Raw genomic sequence first — 26,574 nt, forward strand, 5'->3', positions numbered from 1 at the left:
ACTGTACCTTAAGAGGTTTAAGAGACATTTCAACCAAATACAAAGTATGAACTTTGTATGAAAGCTGATTAGAACAAGTCAATTGTAAAAAGACATTTATGAGATAGTTAAGAATGGGACAATGACTGGATGTAAGATGATATGAAGGAATTATTGGTGAATTTTTAAATGTGATTACAACATTATGGTTATTTTTTCTCTTGAAGGTACATATTGAAATATTTACAGGTGAAATGATACAGTATCAGAAATTGCTATAAAGTAATCCAGTGATGGGAGTATGTGTGGAAGAAGTGAGTGTAGGGTAAGAGATGACGAAAGACTGTCCATGAGTTGATAATTTTTGAAGCTAGGTGATGGGAACATAGTTTTCTCTATGTGTGTTTAAAATTTTGCACTGAGTAGGAAAAAAGAAGATATTAAAAGTACCTGGCCTAGGTATCTAACGGGGTGACCGGTAAGCTCAGTTGGATAGAGCGTGGTGCTGATAACACCAAGGTTGCCAGTTCAATCCCTGCATGGGTCACTGTGAGCTGCACCATCCTTAAAACAGTCAACAGTGCCACTGCAGCATGAAAGCAATGTGTAACCAATGACCATGACTGTTCCCCAATAAAATTAAAGAAAAAAAAAAAGTACCTGGCACATAGTAGCAGCTCAATAAAAGATAGCTACTATTATTTGACAATGATCAAACTGAGCTTTAGAGAGATTAAGTAACTCACCTAAAGTCACATCTACTTGACAGACACCATGGTCTGCTTCTCAGAAAGTCCTGTGTCTGTGTAGCCACGTAACACAGCTACAATAACCACAGAAGCCATTCACTGAAACTGAATTTTTATTCCAAATAACTATAATGGCTAGAAAGACAACAGCTAAAACTCAAAACACTTGTTTATCTGGAAATTAGAAGTTGATGTGCAGGAGAACAAACTGTGGGATGACAGTCTTGGCACCGGTAACGATTATAACCAAGAAAGCACAAAAATAACCAATGTCCTTCTGATACACAATCTGGGTGTGCAGCATTTACAGCAAATAACATAAAAAGAAAGGAAGACAGGAAAAAAAAAAGATGAGAAACCCCCCCCCCCACACAAAATCCCAAGCCTTAGAAATTAACATTTACATAAGAACACAGTGAGGAAGACTTTTGGTAGCAAAATTTTCACAATTCTTAAAATGGGAGTCTTCAAAAGTACTTCTTCAAATTCAAAAGCTAAAAAAACCAACAGGGAACAGTTACACTGGCTGAGAAGAGCTGCCGCCTGTCATAAAGATGACAGTCCTATTCCAAACACAGTGATAACCGGTGAGCCTGACGAACTGAACCGAGAGGCCAACGGGCGGGCACTGACGTCACTGATTGTACAAGGATCACGCATCATTACCAGCCCAAGCCCCAGCTACTGCTCCTCCTGACTGATGCCAAGGTTGCCTTTCTGTACCTCGAGTTCCTCGGCACTGACCATCGATGGGTCAATGGCCGCGTATTTGGTTCCATGGAATTGCAGCAAATGTATCTGGAGAAATGCAGATCATTATTTTAAACATCACCATAGTATATGTTTTGTACTTCTAAAATTACAGGGTTATATATACTAATTAGAGAAAAACTGGAAAACAGAAAAGTCCAAGGTGTATTTTTTAAAAACCTTAATTTAGGATCTTTGCTCCTCCTTTAATATGTAACCAGTCTCTCTAAGTTCCTGCACACTCTTCATAAACATCTTAAGTGGTGGCATGCCGCTCCCCGAGCAGGTGTTTACCCTCCCGCTCTGCTACTGCCAGTCAGGTCCTTTCCATGCTCTGCTGCTCTGCCTACCCTCATGAGGAATGTCTCTGGGCCTCAAGGTTTTCTGTATTTAGGTCCTCTCTTTAGGATCCACTGCCACAAGTGGGCCACAGGATCAAATCAAGTGACTGTTTTTTTTGTTTGTTTGTTTTTTAGCTGAGCCATCCTGCCACCTGTTGGCAGCTCAGCTGCAGCTGAGCTCGGGCTGGGATTTGAGCCGCTGTTGCTCAGAGCTCGCACTCTTGAGCGAGCTCTTAACCAACTGAGCCACTCGGCTGGCCCAAGTGACTGTTTTTTTAAGGCTCTTGATATTCCTGCCAAATTGCCAAAGCAATCATTTCTCACACTATTTTAATATCCATTTAGGTAGAGGATGAAGAGATGTGTGTATGTATGTATGTGTGTGTGTGTGTGTGTGTGTGTGTGTGTGTGTGTGTGTGCTTGAATGAAGAGATGGGGTGTGTGTGTGTGTTTGGATGAAGAGATGGGTGTGTGTGTGTGTGTGTGTGTGTGTGTGTGTGTGTGTGTGTGTGCGTGCGTGCGCGCGCACATGCGCGCGCTTTGCTTTGCTTTGCTTTTACTTCTATTAGCACTTATTTGATGTTGAATTCACTCCCTGGCCATAAGTTTTTGTTTCTTCAGTTTCTTCTGCAGTATCTTTTTCTTTTGTGCAACCTCCTCTTCTGGTTTAGGAGCAATCTGCTCCTGTTCAATTAGGACCATCACACTGTGGCAGGGAGGGCTCATGTAGGGGTTCATCCACCCATGAGCTCTGTAAGTTCCGCGCCGCATCTTGGAAGCTTTGTTCACCTGGATGTGCTCAGTGACCAGAGTCTACATGGAAATCCGTAAGTTCAGCATTGCTCTCTGCATTTTTAAGCATGTGCAGCAAAAATTCTGTGCTCTTTTTGGGCCACCAACCCCATGTCAGCCCCACTGTCTGGCCTGTGCACACCTACCAACTCCATCTTTGTAACAACGGAATGGCACACACACTGCTTCTGTAAAGTGACACCCTTCAGATACTTGGTGGCTTTTCAGATATGCATACCCTTGATGGCCTGGGCAGTTTCACGAGTGTTCTTAAAGTGAACATGAAGGTTGAACCTCTCAATTTGCATGATTTTATGGAGTTCTCTGGGTCAAGGAATAGCGAACCATTTTCAGAGGTTACCTCAGGCCACTTACGGGAAGAGCTGGGGTTTTTTTTTAGTTTTTTTTTAATGTATTAAAAATACTCATAGATCAAGAAGTCTCTTCATGGGACTCAGAATGACCCCATTTAGGTTTGATATCCTGCTCTGACTGAATTCATTGTGCCCAGGAGGCAAAGTCACATCATACCAAATGGCTACTTTAGTGGGTAGGGGTGAACCTACTTTTCTTAGAAAAGGGATGGGGATGGTGGGTAGAGAGTCACCCAGGTGTCTCTAATATACCTGCTTAAATTCTCCTATAAATTATTAATGTAAACCACCTTTATTAAGTCAATGACTCATTGCTAGAGAATTTTATAGTTCTTTTACTCTCTTATTCCACCATAAAAAAAAAAAAAAAAGCTTTGTATTTCAAACCATACACTTTGGGGTTCAAAGTGCTCTGGGTTCCACACTGGGACTTACCTGTACGTAAAGATTCACCTCTGCGCTTCTGCACAGGTATGGGAAATTGCCTCCTGTTTTAAGGTGAGCCCTCCGGGCACTGGGGTACAGCTTGTACATTTCTTCTTTAGCTTCAGTTGAAAGTGCACTCTGATCAAACACCTTTAAAAAAAAAGACAAGGCTGAAACTTACCAGTGTTTTAATACGTTCTTTTCACATTATGGAAAGTGCCACCCCAAGCATTTCTTTCTCACAAAGAGGAACCGCTGAACCCCTGTGCAGCCTGGGCCACCTCCTCCCGCTGCTCCCTGGTGACTCTAACTCCAAAGTAAGACGTTAGCTACACATTTTGCTGCCAAATGTCTCTTGTTATCTTTTGGGGAAAATTCTAACATGAATTTCCTTTTTCCTCAAACATAGGTAACTAAAAGAATGTTAATAGTGAACAATCATTATTAAAAATGACAATTTCAAAAAGATCATGAAACCCCAAAATAACTTTCTAATTTTATTATTAAACAGAGCTACATAAGTACTATATACTCAGTAAACAAAATTCCAAAAAATTTAAAAGAGTATAAGAAAACGTCCAGATCCTTTCCTGGGGGAGCCACTGATAGCAGTTTGGGGCATACGATTCTAGACATTATTCAATGTCCATACAAACTTACGTTTATACACATACGCAAAAACGTTTTTCAAAAAAGTAATTAAAAAAAAAGAAAAAGAAGAAAGCACCTCCAACTTGCTAAAGCTTATAGACAGTTTTTCGTGACCATGCACCCAAATAGTGGGCAGTTTTGAAAGATGAGCAAACAAATCAAATGCACTGTGAGGAACGAATATTTCACGAGAGTACTGAAAAGCTTGCTCTGTGTCATGGTAGATGTCAGAATGTAGAGATTATAGTGCAAAATGATAAGAAGTTATTGTTTACACGCTTATAATGGATAATTTCCCAACAAAAATCAACTTTTAAGAAATACCAAATTATTTGAATTTAGGAATCCACTTATGAGGCAAAATAAAGTAGTTATATGATTTAAAAAAAAAAAAAAAGCCAAAACCACAATGAAATACCACCTCGTATCCATTAGGATGGCTATTACCAAAAACCAGAAAATAACGAGTGTTAGTGAGGATGTGGAACAACTGGAACCCATGCACACTGCTGGTGGGAATGTAAAATGGTGCGCCCACTGTGGAAGATGATATAATATCATGGTTCCTCAAACAGTTAAACACAGAATTACCATATGACCCAGCAATTCCACTCCTAGGTAGATACCCAAAAGAACTGAAAGTAGGGACTCAAACAGGTATTTGTACACCAGTGCTCACGGCAGCATTATTCACAGTAGCCAGAAGGTGGAAACAACCCAAATGTTCATTAACAAATGAATGGATAAACAAAATGTGGTATATCCATACAGTGGACTATTATTCAGCCTTAAAAAGGGGGGACATTCTAATCTATGTACATCATGGTTATTAGGGGCTGGGATGGAGAGTTATTGTTTAATGGGTACAGAGTTTCAGTTTGGGATGATGAAAAGTTCTGGAAATGGATAATGGTGATGGCTGTACACTGTAAATGTACTTAATGCCACTGAATTGTACAATTAAAAATGGTTAAAACAGAAAATTTTGTTATGTATATTTTATCACAGCTGAAAAATATAAGCAGCAAACTTTTGTACTCGTTATATTTTATGGAACTCTTGGTTCTCTGCCCTGTTGCGTCAACTTCGCTTTGCTGCCCAGATGTGTAAGAACTAAAGTACAATATCTGTTGATGAAAATAGCAAAAATACACCGAAATGGGTAAGAACTACCATGTCTGTTTAAATGTATCCTGATTTCAATGGTGTTATTTCTGTCAGGAAAAATATAGGATAAACAATAAACAGGTTGTTTTGGGATTCAGAAAGCTGGGGGATAAAAAAAAAAAATCCAAGGCAGCACTTAAAGAACATTGAAAAATTATAAAATAGTTATGTGGAGGCTCTTGACATATACATTTAGAAAGGTAAAACATCTACTTTACTGAAAAGGAAGCTTACATCCATAATGGTTACAGGGATGTCCCGAATTTTATGAGGTTCCACGTAAGAATTTTGACAATTCAGGGTAAGTCTTGAAGCCAGTTCACTCTGACACAAACTTTCTAGCTGCAGAAAGAAACACAGGTAAAGTTTTAAAATTAATTTTGTTTTTCACATTTCCATTAAATCCATAGATAATATTTGTACTTATAAAGGTGGTATCGTGTGTGGTGGGGCCAGAAAGGTCACCAATGAGGAAACACAATGTATTTGAGAGACTGGGTGGTAGCATTTTTCTATTCTGGAAACTTGGCCTTCCATAGCCTTCAACCTGAACTACCACTTCAACTGGGTGCCTATGGGCAGGCAGCAAGCCAATTCCTGTAGCTCAAAGACGACAGATAAACTTTTAAGAGATCTTAGAGCTAGACCCGTAGTCAGGAAAATCATCTAGCTCAATAGTTCCGAAATGGCATCTATAGACCTGCTACATCAGATTGACCTGAGGGACATGAAAGAGGAGGAGGAGGAGGAAAAAAATACAATCATCCTACATCCACATGCCCAGGAATTCTAGTTTAATGGTCAGGTGTGAGGCGTTGGAATCTGTATTTTCAAAAGTTTCCCCAAGTGATTCTGATGAATTACCAGCAATAATATCTGTTTGGATGGATGCATTAAAGTTAATATGGAAGACTGCTTAACAAGCGCCTCTAATACCTACTCAATGAGACAGATGTATCTTCAGGAACCAAGCAAACAAGGAAACGCCAGCCCAACATGTCCCCGCCCGGTGCCGCCATCCTTACCCTGTCCACCATGAAGTCAATGGCATCGGCCATCACAGAGTCCACTGGGCCAGATGAAAAGTTGCCAAGAACTATTTTTTTGAGCATAAATGATGGCATCAGCCAAAAGCTGTAAAACACAGACCTGATCATTTAAACTTCCAAGACTATACATGACTGGCAAATATTCATTCTACCCTGGAGTGTTATATTAGGTAGGTACTTGGATCTAGAGATAAAAAGACCTAGGCCCTTCTTTCAAAGAGCTCGGCATCTTGTTTTTATATACACTTTCCCGAGCTTCCAAAGAGTTGTGGCTTAATATGATAAAACTTTTGAGATTTGAAATAATTATAAGCGATATTTGGATACTTCAAGAGACCTCTACCAATGTATACTTTCTAATGATTCCAAGATTTTTTTCCTCATTGGCTTTATAGCCAAAGGCTAACTATTTCCTTTAGGCTATTTCCTTTAGAAAACTGAAAACTTAAGATATGAACCTTCAGTTTTATATCACCTTTGGATTGACTGCTATTTCAAAATAGCAAAATGAAAGAGTTATTGTTTTTCCCAAAGTTTGCTACTGTTAGATTCAACTGGGCTAATTCAAGGCAAGTCAATCTTTATGAATTTCTATGTGACTTTTGGTTGATATTTATTCATTAATTACAAATGCTGAGAGTCATTATAGAGGGTAAACACTAATTTTTCTAAGCCTATACTGAAAACGACTTATAAAAGGGGAAGACCACCTTCTGATGCCTATTTTCAGTGGAACAGTCTTATTGGAAGTTGAGCTTCCCTCACAAGGACAGTCGGCCATCTTTCAGTCCCTTTCGAAGTTCTCCACCTGACCCTTACAGCTGCCTTATCTTGTAACGGCCTGATACCCACATATACACTGTGAGGGGCAGACTCTGTTGTCTATGTTCACTCCTGCAGCCTCAGTGTGTGACACACAATATGCACTTGGACATTTGATAAAAAGTAGCTGATATGCAAGAGCACAAAGTGGGTGCAGTCTTGGCTTCTGACGATCATAACATTAAAAATAATCAATGAGTTTTAGTTCATCAGCTGGACATGAAGCACTTATACCCAATACATATAAGGAATTGCTGTGTGAATGCTGAGTGAACTACTGAAATAACATCAGGAAAAGTTTTAAAAAATAAGAGTGCAATCTTAAGTAGATGTGAAAATCACGAAAACATTTACTTATAACATTATGTGAAAACCAATCTGATTAGACAGGTATGTTTAGTCACTGGGCATTTTTTTTTTGGTAGAGCCTAGCCTTGCTGGCAATGAAAAAAATGCACATTTAAGTCAGCTTTAAGGTACCATTAGATACCCATCAGACTAATTAAAATGACAAACTCAGTGAAAGGATGGCTCAGAGGAAGCAGGTATCCCACTCGTTGCCCCACAAAACATTCCACCATTTCTGTCTTTGTGAAAAGCAGTCTAACATTAAGTGTCATGATGTGCAGAATATCTGCTGACAGAAATGCTCTAGTCCCTCCATTTTGGGGAATATATATCAAGGAAATAACCCAGAAAGAGAATGAAAAAAAGTAATTTGTACGAAGATTTATAGTAGAACATGATGAGAAACTGGGAGAAGCCAAACGGCTAAAGAAACTGTGTTAGCCAGTAGACAGAACTGTTAACACAAAATAGTAAGTGGATTAAGCAGAACACAATATTAGTTGCATATGCATGGAAGAGACGCTGTAAGAGCATATGAATGTATGTTAAACAAATCTAAACAATAGAGTAATGGAAATAGTCAAATTCAGAGTTCACTCAATTATTTTCTTTTGCAAAGGTGATTGTTTCTAATTTTAAAAGGCAGGGTGGTTTCAGAAGACAGAAGTAGATATGACCCTGCCTTCCTGGTGCACTGAAACAAAACAAAACAAAACAAAACAAAACAAAACAAAACAAAACAAAACAAAACAAAACAAAACAAAACAACAAAACAAAACAAAACAAAAGTCAACATTTTTGAAATTCCACTGAACAAAAATAGTTAAGAATTTAGGCCAAACGTTTACATTCTTACCTGTTTGCAGTCCATGTTTGATTAAAAATAGAAGTGTCACTGAAGGAATTGCAGAGGATGAGGGAATGGACTCTGGGAGACTTGTGAGTATATTCGGCAAACTTCTGGGCCAAAAAGCCTCCCAAAGAAGCTCCAAAAAGATGAACCTAATTGTAAACAAACACAAGGAGGATCCTATAACAATGATCAATCTTGGACATAAATATAGAAAAAACTGTTTTAACTGTGACCAATCACAAAATAGGAAGTCACTACTAGTCAATAGACTAAAATATCTATAGTAGTTAGAAATTAGGAAGTATTATATTTAAATACAATTTATACATCTCATCAAGAAAACAATACAACTGTGCACACAAATTATACAAGTTAAAAAATATTGTTCATAGATTACACTGGAAAACAAAACCACTTGGCAGTTTCTGTTTGAGAAAACTATGATTCAGTAATTCCACTCCATGCTCAAGAGAACTGAAAACATATATATGTCCACACTAAAACTTGTACATGAACGCTCATAGCAGTGTTATTTATAATAGCCAAACATTTTGGAAAAAACCAAAATGTGTACCACTGATGAATGGATAAACAAAATGTGCTATATCCAGACAATGAGATATTATTTGACAATAAAAAGTAATGAAGTACTGATACATGCTACAACATAGATGGACCTCAAAAATTTTATGCTAAATTAAAGAAGCCAGTCAGAAAGACCACATATTGTATGATTCCATTTATATAAAATATCCAGAATAGGCACATCCATAGAGACAGAAAGTAGGGTAGGTTGCTAGGGCTAGGGGGAGGGTGAGGAAGGGTGAGTGATTGCTGAGTACGGGTTTCTTTTTGGAGTGAAAAAAATTGACTGTGGTGGTAGTTGCACATATCTGTAAATACATTAAAAACTACTGAATTATACACTTTAAAAGGATATATTATATGGTATGTGAATTATAGTTCAAAAGAGCTATTAAAAAATAAAAGACAATAACAGGCTTTATAATGTAAATGTCGCATTAAAGTCATGTGTAAGTAATTAGTTTCAGGGTACTCACTTTATCCAACTGTAAATGGTCTAAAAGTTTTCTGAATCCATCACAGAATTCAAGATGGTCCCAATAAACTGGATATTGCAACTGAAATAATAAAATTTAAAATTTATTTTCAAGGCTCTAAAGGTAAAATGTAACTCATATCAAGGTGTGATCAAACAATACGGTGAATGTTTAAATAAAAAAATTTATTACAGTAAAAGACACATTGCCATTAATCCCCTTCAAAACACTCCCTCTCACTTCAAACACACTTATCCCATTGTTCTTGCCACTTTCCGAAGCTGTTCTGGAAGTCCGCTTTCATGTCTTTAGTTGTGCTGTTGCAACTGTCTTGATGTCTTGATTCAAAATGTTTAACTTTCATGGTCATTTTGACTTTGGAGAAGAGCCAGAAGTCACACGGTACTAGATCTGGTGAATAAGGTGAATGTGGGCAAATAAATTTCTGTCAAATAAAAACATTACGGGGGCCGGCCGAGTGGCGCATTGGTTAAGAGCTGGCTTGGGACACCAGCTCTGAGCAGCAGGGCCCCAGTTCGGATCCCACATGAGGGCCAATGACACTGCCCTCTACAGCTAAGGTGATGAACAACAGCTCAACCTGGAGCTGGACTGCCATCAGTCGCCGGCGACGGTGTAGGCTGCAGCCCCTGCTGCAGTGGGCTGCCATAAGCTACCATGAGTGGCCGGCAGCCAGTGTGAGTGGCTGGCAGCCGGCGTGAGCTGCCAAGAGCTGCTGTGAGCAGCTGTCCAGAGACCGGCGACTGATCTGCCTCATTTGGGAAGAGTGCAGTGATAATACCAACATGGGCCAGTGAAGCAATGTCCTCCACAACTAGGCTGAAGAACAAAACGACAGCAACTTGTCTGTTCCCCTCCCCCAGATTCCCCAGCGCTGTTCCCCTTCCCCAATTCCCCAATAAAATCTTTAAAAAAAAAAAAAGGGGGACTTAAAGAATTGGTTGAGAAAGTGGCAAGAACAATGGGATAAGCGTGTTCAAAGTGAGGGCGAGTATTCTGAGGGGGATTAATGGCAATGTGTCTTTTACTGAAGTAATTTTTTAAAATGTAAACATTCACCGTATTGTTGGATCACATCTTTACATCTGAAAAATTCAGCACTCTCATAATAGCATTTCTCATTTGCTCAAGGTCTGCTCCTTATTCAAACTATGTGAAAACAAGCTCTCCTCTCCTAAACTTCAAAAGTCACATTTTACCTAACAGACCAATTTTAAGAAGAATAAAAAGTAAGCACATTCTAGTGATATCATGTGAATAACAATTATAATTCACATCAATTTCCTTTCCAAATAGCCAAAAAAACTCTTGAAGTTCGGGATGCATAGCGCAGAACTCATCCAAGTAAAAATATATTGTTTTCCCTTAAATCCAATTTCATTCTGAATTATGGCCCAGGAGAACTAGAAATAAAATCTGTTCTAAGGAGAGTTCCCTCTCTGTTTGGTAGCATTTCTTTAAGGGGATATTCAATAAAATTGTTCCTCTTTTTTTTTCAATCGACTTAAGTCAGTCTGTCTGATTTCTTGAACTTTTGTGACCAAAAAAGTGTGGGTGGTGTTCGATCCTAAGCCTGTCTATTTATACTGATGATGAGAAAGAAAAAGAAATACAAGTTACTAATGCCTTTCTAGAGAACTCAGGCTTGTCATCTAAGAATTCCCCTCTCTTTAATTATATGTAAAAACCTGTCTGACAGGCTTGTTTTAAGCACTTACGATTCATTTTGTCATTGACAAATTATTAGAATAAATAAATACTGCCATGTAAATTATGGGATAATTTCATATTTGATGTAATGTGTGACTTTTACTATTAAAATTCCATTTATGGGGAAGATTCTCCTATTTTGAGACAGGATGGAGAACAGACCCTCCTTAGCACAGCTGTTCTCAACCTGTGGGTTGCGACCCCTTTGGGAGTCGAATGACCCTTTCACAGGGGTCGCTTAAGACCATTGGAAAACAAAAAGATACTTACACTACGATTCATAACAGTAGCAAAATTACAGTTATAGAGTAGCAATGAAAATAATTTTATGGTTGGGGGTCACCACAACGTGAGGAACTGTATTAAGGGGTCGCGGCATTAGGAAGAACCTAATGCCCTAGAGAACCGCTGCCCTAGCAGAAAATTTGAGAATCTGAGTCAAATGATAGCTTAAAAGACAGGAGATGATATTCTTATAAAACCTTTAATTAAAAAATATCTGTGCCCTGGACAGGTGATAAAATTGTATACAACTTACCACACACACACACACACACACACGAGTACAAGTAAAACTGGAAAATCTAAATAAGATGGGTAGATTATATTAACATCAATATCCTAGCTGTGATATGGTACTGTATAATTTTGTAAAATGTTACCATTGGGAGAAATGGGGCAAAGTGTAAAAGGAATATCTCTCTGTGTTATTTCTTAGAACTGTACGTGAATTGTAGATTTCATTTAAAAATTTAAATGAAAAAAAGGATCCATGCATTTTAATTGCTTGATACTAACAAATATCTAATAAGTTTCAAAACCTCCGGGGTTGGGCATTCTGATCAAATCTTAAGGACAAAGTAATTTTGAAGATACTGTTGGCCTTTTTTCATTAATACCTAGCTAACGAAATAGGGAAAGCCCACATCAAGAAGCTTGAGGGCAAGAAGACATATCCAGCCAGAAGGCAAGGCTAGTGTGACTAGCCAGTTTGGAGTGATAAACACAGCGTTCTAAAGGGGGACAGACACGTGGGGGCTGCTCAGTGTCCCCCCAGGCTGACCAACAATGGCCACCAGGAAAGGTACTGACATGTCTCATTAGGCTGCAGAGGGCTGGGATGAGGGCAGTTACCACCCTGTTCTTGTGGAATGCTGCCCACAAAGAGGGATTACTGAAAACCTAGAACAAGAGAGGATTACGTTGCCGACTCAAATGTGCCATATGAGGAATGGTTCAAGAATCTGGAGAAATTCAGCCAGAGAAGAAAAGACCTGGGAGGAAGGCAGCAGGCAGTGCTGACAACAAGTAGTTTAGTCAAGAACGAAAAGGGCTGTCAGGAGGAAGAGAAATTGGATTTGTTTTGTGTGGCCCCAGCTGGTGGTGACCTCAAGTAAATTTTGGTTACCTTCCAAGAGAAGAGATCTGGCCCACATTTTCTCTCCTTTAGAGAGTAAATATTGGGTTGTCGGAAAAGTCATGACGTATTTTTTCTATGTTTTTCGTTGCAAAAATGCGTCATGACTTTTCCGACAACCCAATAAATGTATAATAATGGCAGTAGTCCCACAGGAAGTACTATTTATATGCTAACATTCCAGGTCCCAGGAACAACTGCCAGTTCCAAAGCAAAAACGTCTGTCCTTCCTCAGAAGTTAGGAGACCAACCTCCATGGTCATTACACAGTTGAAGTGTGCCAAAAAAAATCAGTCACCAGCAACAGTGCCTTCCCCACCCACACCTTTCTCCCAGAGGAGACTCAAGAGTGACCAATAGGAAATGATTTAGACCAAACTCTGTAATAAAATAAACCAATTAGAGGCCTTTTGAGCTTCCTCCTTTGTTTGGCCCACTCCAAAATCTTTGGAGTGTACTTTCTCTTCTAATAATGGCCCTGTACTATCTCTTCTAATTAACTGCTCTTTCACCACTTTTAAGAAAACAAACAAAGAAACAATTAGAAACCAAAAAGTTCTTAACCAAATGCTAAAGATATGAGCTAATTAATGAACCTCACTTCAAGTGTCAAAGATTTACATTAAAGCAAGCTTTTAGTCACCTGGATGTTAGCAGATCCCTTTGCTGTCTAACATTCCATGCTCAGCTCTTCAGGAAGCAGTGGTGTAATAAATGAGGAATGGAAATGGAGTCAGGAGACTGGGCCTGGGTCTCCTTCCACCACCTACTGGCTGTGTGATCTGCAGCCATCACTAAAATGGCCTGGACCTCAGCTTCCTCTTATATGAACAAGGACAATGCTTCCTACCGACCAGACTTGTGAGGAGCGTTACAGGAGAGAATGCATGTAAAAGCTGGGAGTAGAGAAGGCTTCCAAGAGGTTTGTCCTCTCTGTATCTCTGTACTTGTATGTCTGTGTACCACACTACCTTCCTTCAAAAGGCTTCATTTCACATTTTTAAAAAGGAAAATATCTTACCTCAATGAAAAATGTGCCCATTGCTATTGTTGATCAGAAACAGATGCACAAAAACCCCCACAAAATATGAACCTGAATTATAATACTGAATCAATAATACTTACAGCTATAACCCGGTAGCCCCATCCAGTCAAAGCCAAAATCTGCCGGAAAAATACATCTGCAGTCCCGCTGACAGGGGGAAGAAATATGAGAGGACACCTGACATTTCTGGGACCTGCGTCATAGAGCGACCATATCTTACTGTCATCATCATCCACGATAATCTGGAGGGAAAGTTATAAGAAAAAATGGAAAGCCTTATGAATTTGGTTTTTGTATTGTTAACTTTACATTACAATTTTGCACAATGTTAATATCTCTGCCTTGTTTGTTAAAAGATAACCTGGGGAATCACACAAGACTAGCATGTATAATAAAACTCCTTTTCCTTCTTCGGTGCTAAGGAAATATTCCATAGAACTGCTTTATATTCTTTCAAAGAGCTGCTTTTTCTATCAATTTTTAATTTTCCTTTCCATCAATGATTATATGAAGTTGATTCTGTTTACCATTAAACAATAAACTCTGTGCATGGCATCTTACTCTTATTTCTTCTGTATACGTGTGCATGTGTGTGTGTGCGCGCGCGCGCGCATGTGTGTGTGTGTTTGTGTGATGCGTGTGCGTGCATGTGTGTAAGAGGAGGAAGGCAATTTGCAGAGTCATTCTCCAGTGCTGGCCCAGAGGACTGGCTGTATCAGCAGGGTCAGAGTGTGAATAAGGGAGGTGAGAGGGAGACAAGATTTTAGGCTCTAGGGAGAAACTGGGTAGAGATGGTACCACTCAAGAGATGCTTCAGGAACCTGATCTTTTAGACCAAGCTTCCGAAGGGGAGACATCTGCTAGAGAGGAGGGATGAGGCAGGTGTAGGTGTCACTGTCCCAGGAAATATTTCAAACCATTCAGTCCGGTGTAGGGCGTGCACACAGAAAAAACTGGCTGTTTTGTGGGAAAGTGGGTGGAAAGGAAGAAGGTCATCAGAAACCTTCTTGATTTAATGATTCTTTATATAACAGGGAAAAATGATGAGCATTAAATGAGCTGAAACAAGTCAAGTGCTCAGCACAGAATTTGGTAGATACCGAGTGTTCAGTAAGAGTTAGCTATTATTGTGATATATTAATTTTTTTGACTGACTTTTGATGATATTTGGAAAAAAAACATTAACTGCTTGAACTTTTGCCAATGCAAATTATTGGTTTGTCGGAAAAGTCATGATGTATTTTTCTAAGTTTTTAATTGCAAAAATGCATCATGACTTTTCTGACAACCCAATAGTACTTACCTAATTTTACAATAAAAACTTCAAGGCTTCCAGGTTCTATTTTCTGAGATCTCCTAGTTGGCAGTGTTGTGGGGCTCCATGGTGTCACTTTGGGTGGAGGCACACTACCCAGGGTCGCTGGTGTCATGGGGAGCAGACAGCAGGGCAAGGCAAAGTCCAGAGGGCCCTGACATGTCCTTTTGGACTTACCCAGGTCATGGGCCACACAACAATACCTCACACTCATGTTTTTGCCCTTAGTATTTTGTCACACATATTTTTGCTTTTCATGTTTCTTTTTGCTGTAATTGTGGTAAAAAAACTCAATGACCTTTGAGAGTACACACAGTAAATTTCAATCTTGTAATAAAATCCATGAGAAAAGATGTTCAGATTGTTAAAATTTTCTAGGAAGTTATTTCAATAATCCAATTTGGAAAAAAGTAACAAAATGGCATGTTCTTTTCTTCTCCCCCCTCACCCCAGTTTTATTACTTGACGTAATATATCCTAAATATAAGTCATAAATAAAGGTTATCACTTCAATTTTCTCAGAGTTCTTTGAATAGTAATTTATCAGAATTCCTTTAGAAGACACAATATCTGTTTGACAACTTAAAATCTGGCACCACGAAATTTCAAGCAAAATTATCAGGACTTGCGGACCAAACTGACCTGACCACTGGAGAAAAATCACATCAACAAAACAACTTCCTGTAACTGCTTCTAAGAATATTTAGATAAGCTTGCGTTGTTTGGGGTGTGGTGATCAGTTTGCTGAGTAAGTGAATCCATCAAGAGGAGCTCACACGAGTTAACTTGAGGGGATGGGACAGGAGCCAATTCTCCTTTGAGCATGGGCAGTATTTTCCTGGGGGGGCAAGAAGGAAGAGGGCTCCCTTTGGTAAACAGCCACGTACTTCTGGCTCTGAATCCAGATGAATCTGATTTTAATCCAGGTTCTACCAGGCTGTGTGACCTTTAACATGTTATCCTCTGCAAATCTCAGTTTTCTCATGTAAAATGGGCACACCACTACCCACTTTGTTAAACTATTGAAAGCACTAAAGGAGATATCTGGGGACTTCCTACAACAGTGCCAGGTATACAGCAGGTATTCTGTCTATACTTGGAAAATTGTATCTCAAATTTCTATATGGAGAGCAATTTTGTTATTAATCCAAATTTACATGATACTTCCACAGCTATCTACCCTGACAATTTAATAATGGAGACCCAGATGATCTTCAGATCAGAGTACTCTAACACTTCTGCGAGAAGATCAGCAAAGGTTTTACTCTGTGGCTTGAACAGCCTTTGTCTAGTGTGATCCCCAAACATTCAGGATTAATTTGGGACTTAGAGTCAATAGTCAAATTTCAGTATAAGTGTTTGGGGTTTTTGGATATCCCAGGCAAATAAAGTTTCCGGAAGATGACTACGGTAGAGTGAATGTATCATTGCAAACAGAGGATCTATAATGTGACTCACTGTAGATCTTAAATCTGAGGAACAGGAAAATGCTTTATTATAGAATCCGACTGGCTTTCCACTAAACTATACAGAGGAGTACACATATTCTTGCTTGCTTGAATAGGCAAAGGCAATTATAAAATGAGTATAGCTATACTCGCTTTTACTCTTGAATGAGTCTCAAAAGTTGGCTACACTTGACAGAGAAGGGGCGAACTTTATGCTCTGCAACCCAGAGTCATGATACTTGGCAATAACCTTTACTCTCAAACACTAAGACATAACATCTAAGTCACACACAAAAACAATACATGATTTTGCAAATAAGAGGTATAATAAAACCATACATACCTTTTTAAGGGGAACTGTACTTCTAAACCAATTATAATCAGGAGAAACTTTAATCTCTCCCATGATTAGCTGAAATGGAGGTTACCCCTGAAATAAAAGCATGTGAAGTTTCATGTCAAGAATTCATGTTTAAATCAGAACTACATGTACATAGAGTCTGGTCTAGCAATACCAACGATACATACTTTAAAGGGTAAAGCTGAGGAAATGCCAATTTTATGTTGTCAGTATATACTTAAACTACAGAAAACAATGTGGCAAAATGCTATAATTGTAGAGAAGGAAGGGGCCCTGAGAGATAATTATTCAAACCTCCTTCATCCGTCCAGAAGGAGGATCTGGCCTAGAAAATTTAAATGACTTACCGGAGATCCCACGGCTATTGCAGACCTAGGACCAGACGCAGTCTTTTCTGACCCAGACTGCCTGTCCTAGGTAAGTGATTCAAAACTGCAGTACCATCCCCTATCTTGTGACAGTATCTTATTAATCCATTTTAATAAAGGTGTTCCTGTCTGACACAATTATAGGGAACAGTATACACTAAACAAAAGAGTTAATGTAAGCCTGCTTCCTGATCAATTCATAAAAGGCCATAAATCTAAACTGATCAATTCATAAAAGGCCATAAATCTAACTCTAGTGGAACATAACTTTAGAATCTCACAGGTAGTTCTTAAGGCAAAATACAGGAAAACTTATTGTTCTTATTTATGTGATTAAAAGTGATATAATGGGGCCAGTCTAGTGGCACGTTGGTTAAGAGTTGGCTTGGGACACCAGCTCTGAGCAGCAGGACCCCGGTTCGGATCCCACATGGGGGCGAGTGACACTGCCCTCTACAGCTAAGATGATGAACAACAGCTCGACTTGGGGCTGGGCTGCCATAAGCTACCGTGTGTGGCTGGCAGCCAGTGTGAGCGGCTGGCAGCCAGTATGAGCTACCAAGAGCTGCTGTGAGCGGCTGTCCAGAGGCTGGCGACCGATCTGCCTCACCAGGGAAGAGCGCAATGATAATACCAACACGGGCCAGTGAAGCAACATCCTCCACAACTAGACTGAAGAACAAAATGACAGCAACTTGTCTGTTCCCCTTTCCCGATTCCCCAACGCTGTTCCCCTCCCCTAATTCCCCAATAAAATCTTAAAAAAAAAAGTGATATAATGTCCTCTGAAAGATCTATGATACCAGCGTAGGCTTGAAGGCACTATAACTAGCAACAAAACAAAACACGTGCCTTTAGAAAAAATGGGTGGTCTTTTGTTGTGAGATTAGTGATTTCCAGCTTTTTTAGTTCTGTGACCTTAGAACAGTCACCGACCCTCTTTGGGCTTGTTGTCTCATCTATGACTGTTTCATCACTGTATCTCCAATGCCTAGAACAGTGCTTGTCACACAGCAAGTACTATCTGTTGACTAAATGAGTGACTATGTCCTAACGAGATTGAACTAGGCAATCCTAGAGTCCCTTCTAACCCGGGCAACTACTGGCATTAAACTGGCTGAGCATCATCAATTTAAAGGCTGCCCCTCTTTGCTTAGGTATCCATGTGATGTCATAACAGGAACCTGAAATTATAGTTCCCTGTTGCAGATTCTCATTGCCAAATGAGGAACTTCCACCCTTTGGTTTTGGAAGGATTCAAATACTTGCATTGTACCCCATTCTCTACCCCAGGGCAAGTCTGAATTTCCTAGCAGGGCTAGGATGAATTCAAGACCCTAGAACTTAACTCATGGGCTGAACTCTGAACTGTCATTTTAGAGGGGCTTCTCTGGAGTGGCCAGAGGCAGGGAATTCTAAACGCAATTGGAACTTCCTCCTTGGCCTTCCACTTCTTCAGGAACACAGGGCACTCAGCAGTCTCAACTGTTGCCTCTAACCCTGGGGGTTTACTAAACTGAACCCCAAGGAGACAGTAAATGTAGACATCCAATATTATACTTGATTTACAATGTTGCCATTGTAATAACGGTCTCTTCTCTCAAAGCTAGGATGGTACTTTTTGAAAAATTTGTTAAAATCATAAGTTGCTCTAAAGTATCGAGAAAATCATTAGCCAGTCTTACACTGAAAATCAGTGTGTGTATAGTTAGTATTCATACTGAACTAAAGAAAATCGTTCTTTGTATATTCATTTTCTCTTAACAAATATTAACATGTTGAAAAATCTTAGTTATTTGAACGATAGCCTTTCTCTAAGCTAGTTATTATTTTTAATTGAAAGCAACTAGCCCATATTCTGGTATATTTTCTACTTGGATAGGCTTGAAGTATACCTATATCATCTAAATAATTCCTAATGGAAACATTTTCTAGTATTGCATTATTATAAATAATTACATTTTACAGGAGGAAATATCAAAAACAAGTTTAGCAAAAAGGAAAAAATCTACTCAGTAGATTTATAAAACACCTTAGCTAATTAAAGCCAGAAAGTTTCCTTCTAGATTTACCAAACTTGGCATAAAATATTCATAATTTGGAATCAACTGCAATGTACAAACCAAACTACTATCTATACAAATACACATCATACACAGGTACACATTGACTGTCATCCACTTCCACAGCAACAAACAGAAATATGTTCCTTACCACACAATCCTCAGTATTATTCACAACTACTCCAGTATCATAGCATTTTATAAATCTTACTGGATGGAGAGATTCCACCCAACTGTGACAACACTTTTGCAGAAGCAAGTGATTTTAACACTTGTGCTAGTTTGGCAGTACATGAAAGGTAAGATAGATACCAAATGTTGCTTATGACCAGCTGACATCTGAGTGAAATAAAAGCTCACTGCTGCAAAGGGAGAACAGCTGTGGGCGGTATGAAAAGGAAGTTGTTCTCCTAGCTCTTTCATCCACTAAAGGGGTATACTTTTCCAAGTCACAAGAGGAACCTTCTGTATATGGCAAAAAAGGTTAACTGAGATCGTGACCAAACTGGTTGGTATGAAATAAGAAAGAATGTGAGCTATGAGTTCAGCACTGATTTGATCTCTCACAATTCAATTCTTCACAAAAACAAAAACACCTGTTCATGCTGGTAAGGAAAGAGCTGCAGGGATTAGCTGCAGAGTTGCCTAAGGAAACCCCACCTCAGGGAGTGCGTTGGCCAGCCCGTTCTCTCTGGCCCTTGTGCTCTTGACAACAAAACTGTCCGTTGTGAGTGTGCACGATTACCAGCACTTATCCCTCCGCGTTTCAACAGAACCTGCTAGTTTACCATCAATGAAATCACCTTTACAAATGTTTGTCACATAACCAGCTTAACTAGTCAGAGGTTTTCTGGTCCTTTATCTCAATCTGTAGTTGATCTATACATGGACAATCTGTGATTATTATTAATACCAGAAATAATAAAATACTGAACCTGAGTCTCTAGGCGATGCATTTGGCTTTTTAATGCGAGTCTCCGTACCTTACCATACCACTACACAGCCATCCTTTTTTTTAGATCTCTTTACTTCACGAGCCTTGTCCATTATCTTCCAAAACTCATGGGAGGAAAAGCTGCCTACTTGACATTTCTTCTGTGACATCTCATTTTGTGTTCTGTCTTGGTATAAAATCTTTTAGAAATTTGCACACAGCTATTAAGTTACTCCTCAGTCTCCTGAGCCTTTGTGCTAACAGGAGCTGGAACATCGTAGGTGGAGAAGCAGCACAAATGCAGAACTCGAAACTCCCCAGGAAAACAGAGAAAAAGTGAGACATTCTAGCCCTGCTACCCTTCTCATCCCCATCCGCAAGTCTCACACCTGGCCCTACTCAGCAATGACAAAGACATTTGTCACTTTCAAACTGAGGCACAATCTCCAAAATAACTGGCCTCGGATCAGAGTTCTTAAGTTTACTGGAAAACATGTTCCTGGGCTGCAGCAGTGTGGCCCCCGAATAGGATAACAGGAGTATGCCTTGGTCAAGCGCCCCCCACCCCCACCCTCTCCCAGTCCCATCAGTGACAGCCACACAAAGGCAGGGTCACAGGTACACCGACCACCCCCATGAACTCAGACTAGAGCTCACACCCCCATGAATTCAGAGTAGAGCTCAGAAACACACACACACACACACACACACACACACACACACACACACACACGTGATCATGTGCATGGTCACGTGGACTGGCCCACTCACAAAGTCGCACCGACAGAGGCAGCAGCGCATATTACATACACACCCACTTGCAAACCCATACACATTATACATCACACCCCCGCTTTCCAGGGCCTTGCCTACCCCTCACCTGCCGTGGCCGCCCCCACGACCCTTTCCCTCCTCCCCAGGACGGCTCTTCCCTCCAGTACGGGCGCGGGCGGGGGAGGCGGCGGAGCCCGTGTCGGGCCAGGCGGCTGGAGCGCTCAGGAGCCGCAGGCGATGCAAGCAGTGGGGGCGCGCTGGAGGGCCGGCCTCCGAGGGGCGGGGCGCGCGGCGAAGCGAGCCTGGGCCGCCGCGCTCCCTCCTCCGGAACGGTCCGCGCAGCAGGCGCGACTCTCACACTTCCGGGTTCGGAGGGGGTGGGGCCACGTCGCGAGGAAGGGGCGGGGATGCGGGGCTCGGGCGGTCACTATGACGACGGGGCGGGTTGGCGACTAGGTTGAGAGTTTCCCGGTGCTCTTGCTCTTTCCTGTAGGTTGGGAAACTGGCGTCCGCCTCGGCGGTGTTTGCGGGCGTGGGGAGGAGATCTGAGTTGCCTCTGGGTCAACTCTGATAGCCTGTCAGACGTGGGCACCAAGGGAGGGGTTATGGGAGTGGAAGGAGGGGGGGCACCGGGCCCCTTGGGACCTGCCTTTGTCTTCAGTTGGTGCCCACTTGGAGAAAGCAGGTTCCCTCTTCGGCGTGTAAAGCAGGCTTGGGCGAGCAGGGTTTTGTATACCCTCTTTTCTTGGTAAGATTTTTTTCTTTGGCACAGCCACAGACACCCTCCATAGTCCACCAGTGTAACGCCCCCACTTCCCTTTCCGGACTTGTGCTGATGTCCTGGAAGCTTTCAGGGGAATAGGTCTCAAGGAGCCTCCAGCTCCATCACTTTCCCTTAAAGTAAAAGAGAATATTAATAAACGAGTTGTGATTAAAAAAAATACGGTGACTGTTTAAATTTTAAAAATGTGTGTCTTTAGTTGTGCTGCCATGGCTGCCTCGATGTCCTGAATCGATTCAAAACGTTTAACTTTCATGGTCGTTTTGACTTTGGGGAAGAGCCAGAAGTCCAACGGTGCCAGATCCGGTGAATAAGATGGATGTGGACACACCGTAATGTTTTTATTTGACAGAAATTGTGGTACCAGAAGTGATGTGTGACACGGAGCATTGTCATGATGGAGGATAAAGTAGACACTCATGAAAGAGGACTTTTAGAACTGCTTCAGAAAGTGGCAAGACTGATGGGATAAGTGTGTTCAAAAAGAGAGGGAGTATTTTGAAGGGGGGTTAATGGCAATGTGTCTTTTACTGTAATAAATTTTTAAAATTTAAACTTTCATATTTTTCTATCACATCTTGTATTTATAATCATTATTCTTTTTTTAAAAATAAATTTTTATTGGGTAACTGATTTTTTTCCAGGACCCATCAGCTCCAAGTCAAGTCATTGTCCTTCAATCTAGTTGTGGAGGGTGCAGCTCAGCTCCAAGTCCAGTCATTGTTTTCAGTCTAGTTGTGGGGGGTGGGGGTGGGAAAGGGGCGTAGCCCACCATCCCATGCAGGAATCGAATAGGCATCCTTGTTGTTCAGAACACGTGCTCTAACCAACTGAGTCACTGGGCCACCCCTGTAATCATTATTCTTAAGATGTTGCAGATGTCACGAATCTTGGTAAAATGTTTGCAGGTTTGCTGAAAGAACATATAAGACTGAATAACATTTAGGCCTTATTATTTGAATTTTTTAGTAATCCTGCCGCAAGGTCCTGTTGAAAGTGCTTCTCCCTAATCTGTTTTAGGAATAGCTTGTACCCTGTTTAAATGCCTTTGGATTTTGCCCTAACTCAGGCAACTGTTTATTGGATTAAAGTAAGGGGAAATCCGAATAAATTGCATCCTTAGTTATGACCTCTGCCCTCCTGCTCAGGAGCCCTGTGTCCCAGTCTAGAACTTGGACAAATACCAAACATTTCCCAAGAACACAAGAACACGTTTGCAACCTCCTCCGGCCCCGTCACCTCTTTTGGAATTTCAAGTCACAGGAAGTGGCCTTATTATAAGCACCACATAGGTGTATAGGGCATGTTCCCATGGAAGATTTTTAACCTTTTGGCTTTTCCTCAGAACTTTGGAATAGTTTAATGAATGGAATAACTGGCAAATCACTGCCAAATTATGGGTACTTGTTACATTATTTATCTGTCCAAGTGGGCTGGGAGCTTAAATTTAGAACAAAAGGCACAGAGTGATTCAACCAGTGCCTTAGAAATGATCAGGCTCCTAATAGGTACTAAATGTATACTGAATGAATTAATGAGAGAATAAATAAATCTATCCACATGTATTCCTAAAAACTATATTCCTTGGATCTCACATCCCCAAACATTACTTTAAGTAACAGTCCTAATGAGAAGTAAGCTATGTGTATGCCCAAATATATTAGAAGTCCTTATTCTGTTAATTTGGTAATAATAATTTTTAACTTGAGTGTTGATAATGAAAAACCGCTGCACTATATAGATACGTTTTGTTACATATATACTTTTATTAAAATGCAAAAGATCAAACCCAAAATAATGTTTTATTTCCCTTAGCAAAGGACCCCATGGTCATGTTTAGATCCTCAGTTGTTCCATAACACATGGCAAGCACATTGTCCGTTCCCTCATCTGAACAAGGAACATTTAGTATCTGAGAATTCCAGCTGTCCCATAATTGCACAACTGCAAGGAGCAAACTTTTGACCCAGCGTAGGCAGTAGTACAGACAGACCTTGTAGATACGACTGAAGGTTTATAGCTGTCGTGGTTGGGGTCTACCAGATGGTTCCCACAGCACCAATCCCTGTGTGAGAATCCCACTTAAAAACGAATGTTCACAAAATACTCTGTGAACACCAAGCAAAGTAAACAGATGGCTGGCTGGCTCTCAGAATTGCCCAAACCCAAGCTCTATCTCTCAAACTGATCTTTTGACAGGGTAATATTTGTTTTAAAACACACATGTAAAATAATCCTAGGTATATGTTTTATGCATGTATATACACTAAACAGAACAGTGGTTACCTCTGAGAAGAAATGGGATGGAAGGGGTGATAAAGGAGAAATTCGGCTTTAGATTTAGTATTTTAATTCATGTAAGAACATATTCATATATTATTGTGTGATTTAAATAAAATATTCAAAGCAACTATATTCATGCTTTAAATCCTGCTCTAAATCCATCAATAGCTCCCCACTGTCTTCAAACTGAAGTCCAAGGTGCACAGGCTAGAGCAGGTCTGGTTCTCTCAAAGGATCCCGAACACGTTATAAGTCTCAAACCTCTGGGCCTTTGTATATGCTCTTCCCACCATTTAAAATGCCCCCCCTCCCTTGACCCACCAGAGTGAATTACCCCTGTTTTACCCCCAAGAACCGTGGATGTGTGAAAAAGTGAAAGAGAAACAAAACACTTAAGTTTTTCACAATACCAATTCTCAGAATACCATCCTTTTAAAGCTTCTCAGGGTACAATTGACTGCAGTGTTATATATCAAATTATGCTGAGACCCAAGATTGAAAATGAATGTTGTGGGGCAGCCAGTTAGCTCAGTTGGTTAGAGTGCAGTGCTCATAACACCAAGGTTGCAGTTTCGATCCCCACATGGGCCACTGAGCTGCGCCCTCCACAACTAGATTGAAGCAACTACTTGACTTGGAGCTGATGGGTCCTGGAAAAACACACTGTTCCCCAATAAAAGAAAATAAAAAAAGGAAATGAATGTTGTTTCTTCATTGCCAGACTGAGTCTGTGTCAGATAAATACCGCACTGGATTATAGGGATCAGACATGGAGTGGGGGTTCTGGAACTGCCCAAGAAAGATACGACTCTTCTATAGCTTGTTACATAAAGGTCCCATCAAACAATTACTATAAACAGTTATTTATAATTATTATCATCTGGGAGTTAAGAAACCTGAGTTCTATCCTTGAGCAAGACATTTCCTCTCCCTGGGTGTAGTTGCTTTCTCAATAAAGTGAGTCCAAGGTTAGACTAAATGATCTCTAAGTTCTTTCCAATTCTAAGATTTTAGAGTTCCTATATTTATGAGAGCTATATTACAAACTCTTTACAATAGCCTTTCCTCAAAGTTGCTTCTGTCTGATAATCTCCCCACTGCCTCTCCCAATCAAACTTAGAAAAAGCATACACACAAAAATGCCTCTTTAACTTCTTGGATATGTTAATGTTTGTCCATTATTAACTTTTTAAAATAAAAGTTCCCAAGCGGAGGTACCATCTGCCAACCTAGCATCTCATTCATGTTTCTTCTGTAAACAACAATGTGATAATCTACTACAATATACTACAAAATAAACTACAAAATAATATACTACAAAATAAAGCAAAACAAATCTGTAGGGTTCTAGAAAACTTTATGAATTCTTAGCGGTAATAAAGACAATGTTTAACTAGTAACTAAAATGAGACAATTGTTTTGAAATAGTCCAGCACAGTGCCTGCATATGATGGGTGCTCAGTTAAAATGTGCTCCCATTTCTTCCTTTCCAAGTACTAAAGCCTCACACATTAAATTCCCTGATCGAGGATAAAAAACATTTGCAAGTAGAGGCAGAGTAGTCCAGGGTTAGGACCCCAGACTGGTGTCAGACTACTGGGGTGTGAATTCCAGCTCCACCGTTTATGAGCTATTTAATGTCCTGGAAAGATGAGGATGAATAATAGTACCTGGCTCAGAGGGTATTATAAGGATAAAATGAGATAGTTCAGGTCAAGCCCTTAGAAATGTAGCCAGCATTCAACAAATGTTAGTTAATGATAGTATTGAGAACCTCCTGTGTTCCAGGCATCATGCTAGATTCATTACCTATGTTATTTCTATTCCTCATGACAACCCTTGCAAAGTAGGTACAATTTTAATTTCATAGATAAGGAAACAGGTTCAGAGAGAGTGAGCAGCCAGCCTAGGCTTATGGTCAGTGGCAGGGCCAAGGCTCACACCATGTTTGTTGAATCTAAGACTCTGCATTTCAAAATAGTATATTTTTACCTTGAAATTGTTCGATGAATATAAAGAAAAGTGGTGAAGATAGGCTGTACTGCCTTAAATACAAAGTATAAACACAACAAGCATCCTTTTTGGCAGCCATTCTTAAGAACTTTTTTATGCTCAGGAACATTTCTTTTGTCCCTCAAACCAAACCGAGAGTAAAATCCTTTTAAACCAAATCTACTCTAGTCTTCAGGTTCTAATCTTAGTATTGTCACTAGCTAGCTGTTGCCAGGCCCCTGCTTCATCCTCTCTAAAATGAAATTTTGAATTACTAAATCATAGATCCTTTCCCACTCTAAAATTCTTTTCCTCCTATTAGTCTAAAGGCATCTCCACAAGCTGTTGCTGCCACCCAGAGGAGAAATATTATTGCAGGCCCCAAAAGGGTGTTATGGCAGTTTTAGACTATGGTGACAATATTAACTACCATTTATTGAGTGTCTACTATATGCCAGGCACTTCTCTGGACATATTCCATATGTATTTTTATTCTTCAAGACAGGTATTTCCCATGTTTTAAAATGGAGTAATCAGTTAAAAAAATTTAACTTGTCCTGGATCACCCAACTAGTGACGAATAACTGAATTCTGTTTTGAGTCTGATGTTTTTTTCAGCAGTGACAAGAACCAAAATAGAAGCATCTTGCAAAGGAGAGAATGTGTTTGCAAATTCATTCTTTTAGCTAGGGCACAGAAT

The 26,574-nt window shown here is 40.1% G+C and overlaps 1 protein-coding gene across 1 annotated transcript; it reads right to left on the reverse strand.

The window, feature by feature from the left end:
* Positions 1-823: 823 nt before the first annotated feature.
* Positions 824-21,208, reverse strand: SPG21 (SPG21 abhydrolase domain containing, maspardin). The gene is made up of 9 exons (XM_019630409.1): positions 20,925-21,208; positions 16,662-16,748; positions 13,636-13,797; positions 9,363-9,443; positions 8,305-8,450; positions 6,255-6,363; positions 5,464-5,571; positions 3,421-3,561; positions 824-1,526 (listed from the first exon to the last, which is right to left on the reverse strand). The coding sequence occupies exons 2-9, from the start codon at positions 16,722-16,724 to the stop codon at positions 1,410-1,412; spliced, it is 927 nt and encodes a 308-aa protein (XP_019485954.1). The 5' UTR covers positions 16,725-16,748; positions 20,925-21,208; the 3' UTR covers positions 824-1,409.
* Between the last annotated feature and the right edge of the window lie 5,366 nt (positions 21,209-26,574).

This window comes from Hipposideros armiger, unplaced genomic scaffold (assembly GCF_001890085.2).
Source record: "Hipposideros armiger isolate ML-2016 unplaced genomic scaffold, ASM189008v1 scaffold_910, whole genome shotgun sequence".
Classification (NCBI taxonomy): Eukaryota; Metazoa; Chordata; class Mammalia; order Chiroptera; family Hipposideridae; genus Hipposideros; species Hipposideros armiger.